Below are 9,251 nucleotides of genomic sequence, written 5' to 3'. Positions count from 1 at the left end.
TTTGATGTGGTTATGGATGAATGAGTAGAGTACATACAGACTGTCTGAGATGCAAGTTCTTCACAAAAGAGCTGCTGCAGTTATAAACTTAACATGTACCAGCCATTACTTTACAACAAACATTCCATTTCTTGGTTAGATTTATATGCCTCCTAATTTGTTTTACAAAATGCCTATATTCCTTGAAAAGTAACCATCTACTGTTACAAATTAAAACACATTTATGCTACCTCTAATTAAATCTTTATCACATCTTGCTCCTAAAAATGCACATTAAGATTTTTCATCTTGTGCCTTAGTATAAAATAATCAAAGTAAAAGCAAACAAGATTCCTTAATGACTCTTCTTACAGCTTATTGCGATCTACTCAATCACAAAAAATAAACACAAATTAGAAACAAAAACTAGGCAAAATTTTGGTTAGTCCTGGACTATCATGAAGTCACTTGCAACACGATAATGGACCAAGATGAACAAACGTCGCCTGGTTTATAGTGCTAATTTGAGTTAGCTGTGAATGTTAATCCCACAGAATGTGACATTTATTCTTGTGATCTCTTAAAACTTACTTCATTCTCCCAACTGCTGTTTAAACTTTGGGAAAGAACAGCTGCACCAATTCATCACATCTAAAAATTTATCAACTTAAACAATGCTAAAAATATTATTTGTATAATATAAATGAGGACTAATTCAGAGACAAGTCATGAAGCAATTTCAAACTTTTATTTAAAATGTATAAAAAAAAAAATAGGGAGAGATGCAGATGACATCATTTGACAGTGATGCAGCTAATATTGCTCTTAAGTCAAGCACAAGTTGATTTATTCCTTGTAGGAAAATAGTGCTTGCAGTTTAAACTAGTTGCAGTCATAACCTATTAGCTGGAACATTTATAAATTATTTTTTAAAATACATAAAATAACTGCCAAAATGAAGTGAATGTTGCACATAGCTGCTGCATCATCATATTAACTGAAAGTATAATAATTGCAAAATTTTTTTTTATACTGATTCTTATAAATACAGGAGCTAAAAAAATTGTGTGTTAATTTTCAACTTATTAATCTGGTTTTGCAAAACTGGCTTCTTATATTTAGGGCTAATATAGTGCAAGATGACAATTAATAATAGTAATGAAGTGGTTGCAAACTAAACTGTTGCCAGAATTATACTATATAATACTGTGTCTTCCAGATATAAAAAAGGTAGATAAAATTTCGACATCTACACGTTAGGGATATAACATGTTTGCATAGATAAATAACTGAATCATCTCTTCCTAGCCCTGTACTTGTCTGGTAAAATGTTTTATGGTAAACTTGTTTTTAGAATCTCTTGTCATGTCTGGTTATGAGCTTAATGTTTCTTGATACATTAACATAATGTTCCAGAAAAAACATTTATTCTCCCCATTTATAATTCCTGTTTTAGTTGTTTTGCTACATTATTTCTGCTAATAAAATACTACTTAAGACTTTTATTACTAAGCTCTTGTATGTTACTTTTCACTGCAAGGCATTAACATGTGTTAAATAGAGATTATGAAATGAGCACAGCTATAAATTTGTTATGTTTATCTCTCTGAAAGGATCATGAACAAATTCAAGCTGTCTGCATTAGTATGATTTATATCTTTTCGCTGTATAGCCCTTGTGGCTTAGCGCTTCTTTTTGATTATAATAATAATATATCTTTTCACAGAAGTGATAAAAGAACCTGAGCTTCAGAGGATTACTTTGGCTGAAAACTGTCAAATATAAATAAACCTTTCTTAAACAGGCTGTATATCTTGCTAACAAACCTGACTGACATACTTACATGGATTAAACAGTTCTGTGAGTAAATGTGGCCTCTGATTTACTGATTTTTCAGATAATGCTCATTATACAGCAGACAGGTTTGCTCCAAAGCCTCTAATTCTGCACATTCAATCTTTAATGTAGCTCGTCAGTTAATAATAGTAACCTACTGTCTTAACTTTATAAGCACCTCATGTTGAACCATAGGGATATCATTAACAGCCTTGAACAAATGTCAGCATTAGCTTAACCCTTTCAGGGTCCAAGGCCCAAATCTGGAGTCACGCACCAGTGTCCAAGAATTTTCAAAAAAAAAAATTGTTATTTTTTCTTATGAAATCGTAGAGAATCTTTTTGTGAAGGTAATAAAACAAAAAGTACGAAATTTGGTGGAAAATTGACGAAATTATGCTCTCGCGAATTTTGATGTGTCAGCGATATTTACGAATCGGCGATTTTGCCGACTTTGACTCCCATTTTAGGCCAATTACATTATTCCAATCAACCAAATTCTTAGCTATTTCACTAGTATTACTTCTATTCTATCGATTGAGCACAAGAAATCGCCAAGTCAACTGTTTCAACTACAAAATAAAGTGATCGGAAATTGTCAATTTGGCCAATTTAACACAAAGTTCAAAATATTTCAATTTCAAAATAGGGTCCAGAATAAACAATGTAGGCATTCCTGGCACTAAACTAACATTTCCTCTGTTCGTTAGTTATGTTTTGAGGCTTTACAAATAAATTCCATTTTGATTTTTTATTCACATAATGAATTTTTATTCACACCAAAAAATAGAAGATTTACTGTTATGCAATACTGTAATAATTGTATAAATACCTTCACCATATTTGTGAATGTATATTAGACCCACCAGCTGACGTGTATTAGATGTGTGAGGTCGTTTGTTTACTCTTGAATATCGGCAAAAATTTAACATTTCTGCTACTTTGAGCTCAGTTTCAAGCCATTTCCAGTGCTAAAACCAATCAAAATCATCTCTATTTCTGTAATATGTCTTCCATTCTATCAAATGAGACCAAGAAATCGCAAATACAACTATAAAAAACATACGAAAAAACACTGCAAAGTTGCTGTTTTAATCGAAAAATCATGATTTCAGTTTTTTTCTCTCATTATACACAGTCTGCTGCAGGATCTGTTTTATGTAGTGCACACATACCACATAGATGTATTCTCTCATATCTAGGCCCAAATGTACCACTCACAGTTTATCAGAGTGAGCTGAGCTCATGGCGTAGATCTACGGTTTGGACACTCACCGTAAAGCCGTAGATCTACGGGACGGACCCTGAAAGGGTTAAAAAAAGAAAAATAAGATATAGTATTTCTATTCAAAATTAACTCCTCTGAGATTTTAACAGGTCAGAGGGCAAAACAAATTAATGCTAAATGAATGTGATTAAAACTTTTCATAGGTTTTACTTGTAGTGTCTATGATAATTTTTCAAGTTTCATAAATTAAACAATCTGTGAGATGGTGCTGTGTATGGGATGTTTGTTATCATGGGTGTAGTGCAACTAAGCAAATCTACTGTTTTCAACTGATGGGATCACATCAAGGCTGTGGCCAAACCTAGAATAGAAAGAAAGAAATTATTAGAATGCAATGTCATATATTTTAATCTGTATAAATCTTTATTAAGAAAACTTAATTCAATTTATTCAATAACCACTCTTGGAATAAACCTTACCCCTTCTACCTTTCACCCTAAATTTATACACCCTATTTGTCAATACCTCTTCTCTACATGCCCAAATCATCTCAACAATCCCACATTGCGTTTAAATTTTTACGCTTCAAATTCATTACACAATATTCACGTAAAATATGGACATGATAAACAGTAGCATATAAATCACAGATGCAGGAGCCAGTCTTACAGATGAGGGCACAATCATATATGTGGCCATAATAGTGTATGCATTTCACAACTATACGAGCCCAGCTGTTGAAAACAATCAATACACAACATAAAACATCTTGTTCGACAAATTCATGCATTTGTGTGTTACTCATGCATGAATTTGTTGAACAGGAAAATGTGTTTTATATTCTATGTATTGTTATCCACGACTAGGCTCATACAGCTACTAATTGCATACACAATTGTGCCCTTATCTGTAAGATTGGCTCCTGCATCTGTGACTCCTATATGCTACTACAGGTCTCCCTCAGCATTCACATTTTCCACTTTCATGGGCTTTGAACATTCGCAAATTCCCAGCCTCCCAATCATATTTAAAATATGTCATTACATATCTTAGAAACTGTCAAGGTGGCAGAGTTTGTTTGAAGATGGGACAAGACAGTCCTTCAATATGACACTAATATCAACTCTACGGCTTATTTATCTATCACAATTCATCTAATATGACATAATAAACAATATTAATAACATAGAAACATGACATATACTCTAAAATGAATAAAATACGTCATTAAGTATGTCACGAGTGTTGCTGTGTTGTTGCTGCTTTGTGTATAAGGGCCACTGAGACAGAAGCCATACATAGTGGTGGTGAAGGCGGCATCAGAGGCAGTAGAGACAATAGACAGCGGTGTTGTCAGTCGCCCTATATAACTCCAACAACATTGGAGAAGTTAGGTTTGTGCTGTCATTTTTATATTGATTAATCGCTTAACTTACTTGCTACACTGTTAATGCTACACTTTATCGCTAGCTGGTGCTATAGCCTTTATCGACTTATGCTGCTTTAGTATCGTACATATCACAGAATCACTGAACCACTGAAGGCACATTCTCCCCTCTCTCTTCCTCCACTTTGGTACTCTGCTACGAGTTCTTTCTTGAATTGTATAGTTTTTCTCACCTTCTTTACCAAAGGGCTGGCACTAGTACAATATTTTACGATATTTTCATGTGTTTTATGATTATTCATGGTTCAATAGGTTATGGAAGCAGTATTGTATTATATTTCCCTACAATATATTGGGGCACCAAACATTCGCAATTTTTCAATATTCACAAGGTTCTTGATCCTCTTACCCTCGTGAATGATGAGGGAGACCTGTACTATTTTTCCCCAGGCATGCTTGCTAGGTGTCAGGATTCAATTTTACTTGAGTCTGGTTCCAAAGGAGTTGGTGTTATGTAATGATGTTAAACCTATGTATGGTCTTATGGTGAAGAAAACTGTCATATTACATCATTATGAGTTTACATTAGTTGATCTTTTGTTCAGCAGGGCTTGCTTGTACAGCCCTTTATTTCCAGTACAAGTAAATAAATTTGTTTTTAGTATCATTAATTTCTTACATGCTTATACTGTGCTGTACTTGCTGAGGGAATCTTAGTTTTTGACACTTTCTATATTTTAATGCAAGCAAGCAGGTGACAACTGGTACACTCAAGAAAAAATGTTCCCATAAGGTGTAAGGCAAGTAAGACACGGATAACAACTGAACTATTCAACCAATAGTCAATTTTATCATTATTGCCTCTAAAAGAAAAATACTTACTTTTTCATTTCAGTCACCGTTTCTTGAACACTGGATGGATGACACACAATGACGGTGCGAGATGTGCTGGGTTGCACAAGTGGTGTGAAGTATTTCAGTGCAACACGCTTAACATCTTCTAAAGTAACTCTAGGAATTCTATCTATCAGGTCTCTGAGTGGAAAAAAAATAAATAAATTCACAACACTGTACAATATAAGGGGCAAGGCAAAATCTTTTACTAACAGTAAAGGAAAGTTATAAGAATGAGAGTCATTTACTGTAATGTTGATTTGTCTGGGGAATGAATAAGAAGAGTGGAGTTACCAAAAGTATCATTCAAAGGGCTGAGGAGGGGTTGTTGAGGTGGTTTAGAAATTTAGAGAGGATGGGGAAAAATTCGATGACTAGGTGGGCATATAAATCTGGGACAGAGGAAAGGATACGTGGGGGTCATCCTAGGAAAGCATGGAAGAGAGGGGGGGGGTAAAAAGAGGTTTTGAGTGCTAGGAGCTTGGACATCCAACAGGCTTGCATGTGTTAGATAAGAGTAGAATCAAGTGGATTTTATGATTTGACATGCTGTTGGAATGTAAGCAATTTAATACTTATGAAGGGATTCAAGGAAAACTAATTAGCAAGACCCGAGTCCTGGAGGTGGAAACTAAAATGCCTGCACTCTGAAGGAGGGGTCAGAATATTGTTGTATGGAAGGTCATCAGAACTATAATGTCATCACACTTCTGGCAATGCAGTGAGTGACAATGAAAGTTTTTTCTGTCACATCATTTTACCTCCATGGGAGACAACCGCTGTGTTAAAAAGAAATTATATACTGTATTTTACATACAGACACACACCTGCACTCTAAAAGAAGGATGAGGATATAGTTTGGATGCAGTTTGGAATTATCAACATTGATGTCAGCACACTTCTGGCAAGATATAAATGACAGTACATGTGTTTCCTTTTTTGTAGACACCATACCTCAGAGGGAGACAGCTGGGTGTGTGTGTGTGTGTGTGTGAGAGAGAGAGAGAGAGAGAGAGAGAGAGAGAGAGAGAGAGAGAGAGAGAGAGAGAGAGAGAAAGAGAGAAAGAGAGAAAGAGAAAGAGAGAGAGAGAGAGAGAGAGAGAGAGAATGAGAGAGAGAGAATGAGAGAGAGAATGAGAGAGAGAGAATGAGAGAGAGAATGAGAGAGAGAGAATGAGAGAGAATGAGAGAGAGAGAATGAGAGAGAGAGAATGAGAGAGAGAGAATGAGAGAGAGAGAATGAGAGAGAATGAGAGAGAATGAGAGAGAATGAAAGAATGAGAGAGAGAATGAGAGAATGAGAGAATGAGAGAGAATGGGAGAATGAGAGAGAATGAGAGAGTGAGAGCATCTAATATTATATGTGTTTTGTGCTATGTACTAGCATCTGGTGCTTTATAACAACATGACTGGTACAATGCAACATAGTGATTTGTGTGTGTGTGTGTGTGTGTGTGTGTGTGTGTGTGTGTGTGTGTGTGTGTGTGTGTGTGTGTGTGTGTGTGTGTGTGTGTGTGTGAGTGAGTGAGAGAGAGAGAATGAGAGGAATCCTTAACCTGTAAATAGCTTGTCAATAAAGCTAGGGATCCTTAACCTTGTCAAACCCTGTGTAAAAAAAAAAAAAAAAAAAAGAGAATGAGAGAGAGAGAATGAGAATGAGAGAGAATGAGAGAGTGAGAGCATCTAATATTATGTGTGTTTTGTGCTATGTACTAGCATCTGGTGCTTTATAACAACGTGACTGGTACAATGCAACACAGTGATTTGTGTAACATCTTCCTTTAGTGGAAAAGTGGATAGCATAAACAGTGTTTATTAAGTGATAGTGAGAAGGCAACATTTCCAGCTCGCCGACCCACTGCCTGCCCTCACTACCCACCCCCCTATAAATGCCCCCACCCATGATACTCCACCCCACCCACAATACTCCACCCCACCCACGATACCACCACCCACCCTCTCTATCCTGTGAACTTCATTGAAAACCTACAAGCCTTCTCTGGGATGACTTCACATCGCAAAATAGCAAGAATATCTACGCTATCTGGCTATTGTCCCAGTAGTTACTGCAGTGTTTGTGGGTATACCACAAGGGACAAAATTTTTCTTAGATGTAAGGAACCTACTTGTTCCAACTACTGCCACACAGATTGCATTCCAGAAGAATTTTGTTGCAGCCAGGTTGAAAATTTCAGAAAATTGAAGGATATCCATAATCCTGTGGTATATGTGGATACAAGCCAGGAGCTACAGGATGAAGGTTCAGAAGTCCTACCTCAGGGACTTCTGTCCAAAGATCAAGACTGCCCTCTTGGGCTGTGTTGTAAAGTTGCAGCTAAGATAATCCATCACAGGGAAGCACTTCATGAGCTCCTCAAATCATTAGATAACCTACAAGCTATTGTAGAAGGCCAGTGTAAGCCTGCATCAAGTGACGTAAGCTGCTCAGCTGATGGTGACACTATTGACAAAGACTGGAAGTCCCACACTGAGCTTAACTCAGGGGTAAATAACTGGTGGAATTCTGTCATCGCTAAGGTCCCAAAGACTGACAGAGTTCAAAACACTACCTTTGGGAATTCTAACACAATTTCTCTGACCACCACAGAGGGAACAAATCCTCTTCCCAGCAACGAAGGAAGTCTTGGATCTGTTAATTCTCCTACACCTGACATCTCTGCTTCAGCCACTGCCAGTCCACTAGACAGTGCACATACCATCTCTGATCCTACACCTGTCAGCACACCTGCCAACACTATTCCAGAATCTGGCAGCAGTGCTTCATCGGCAAGTTCTGAGTCAGGAGTTTCTCCTCCAGAGATTGGTGCAGTTAATAATCAGGGAACTATCACTGCACCTGATCACCTACTGCGCCAAAGTACGAACAGCAGGGACACATCTGTCAGAATTGGTACAGGACGGGGTAGAGGACGTGGAGGAGGAAGACATCTACAGCCGTCTCACCCTCCACTAACGCAGTTCCAGCGGCAGAACCTGAGGACAAATCTGCAAAACACAGGAGGTGCAACAAATCACAGTCCACCCTCCCAGGCACCTAGGCTGTGCTCTCGTTGTCACCGGAAGGGGCACACTGCCAACAACTGCCTGCGAGATACCAGGTGCAATTACTGCTACAAGAAAGGACATCAGGAGGACCAGTGTCGGAAGAAAAAGGAACTTGACAGACAGGACCATCTGTTTAGAGACCTGTTCTCAGAACAAACCAGCAGGATCTCTGAATTGGTGAATAAACTCAGTTACTCCTATAACTCCAATATGTGTTCTACCCTCTGATGTGACCTAGCCTGCTGCCAGCTACTCAAGATTCAAGACTTCAACTACCACAAGTTCAATGCAACAGTCTCGGCTACTCCTATCTCAGCCCAGTAGGTGGTATTGTGCCTTATACAAGACCACAAACCTACATCCCTGCAGCTGCCTCAGTACCCTACCTCTCTCAAGGGCAGGCACCTTACATGCCCTACACACCCACCACCTCAAGCTGACCACATAATGAAGAGCCAGTCTATCAGCATCCTGTCGGCCAACATTAGAGGTTTCATTACTAATGTTGGAGAGCTCACACATAGTTTTGTGAACACTCGACATCTCGACATGATAGCTGTTGTTAGGTAAGACACATATGCAACAGTTAGACAACTTTATTCCGAAACGTTTCGCCTACACAGTAGGCTTCTTCAGTCGAATACAGAAAGTAGGCAGGAACAGTAGAGACGTGAAGACGATGTAATCAGTCCATCACCCTTGAAGTCGTAGAATTTGAGGTTGTCAGTCCCTCAGCCTGGAGAAGTCCAGTTCCATAGTCAGGAGCTAGATAGCTCCTTGATGTGATGTGAGCAGCTTGCACGAAGATGATGTCACTCTGACTGCTAGCTCGCTCACTGCAGTCTGGTGTATGATGTTACG

The 9,251-nt window shown here is 38.0% G+C and overlaps 1 protein-coding gene across 1 annotated transcript in view; it reads right to left on the bottom strand.

Moving 5' to 3' along the window:
* Positions 1-708: 708 nt before the first annotated feature.
* LOC128693597 (uncharacterized protein C05D11.1) overlaps positions 709-9,251 on the bottom strand; it is a gene marked incomplete at its 5' end in the record, with an annotated part of 48,210 nt that continues 39,667 nt past the window's right edge. Inside the window, 2 exon segments of the mRNA XM_070087653.1 lie at positions 709-3,404; positions 5,313-5,465. Coding sequence (XP_069943754.1) covers positions 3,350-3,404; positions 5,313-5,465 — 208 coding nt within the window.

Source organism: Cherax quadricarinatus, chromosome 2 (assembly GCF_038502225.1).
Source record: "Cherax quadricarinatus isolate ZL_2023a chromosome 2, ASM3850222v1, whole genome shotgun sequence".
NCBI lineage: Eukaryota > Metazoa > Arthropoda > Malacostraca > Decapoda > Parastacidae > Cherax > Cherax quadricarinatus.
Note: the sequence above shows the minus strand (reverse complement) of the source record. Positions and strands in the feature narration are given on the sequence as shown.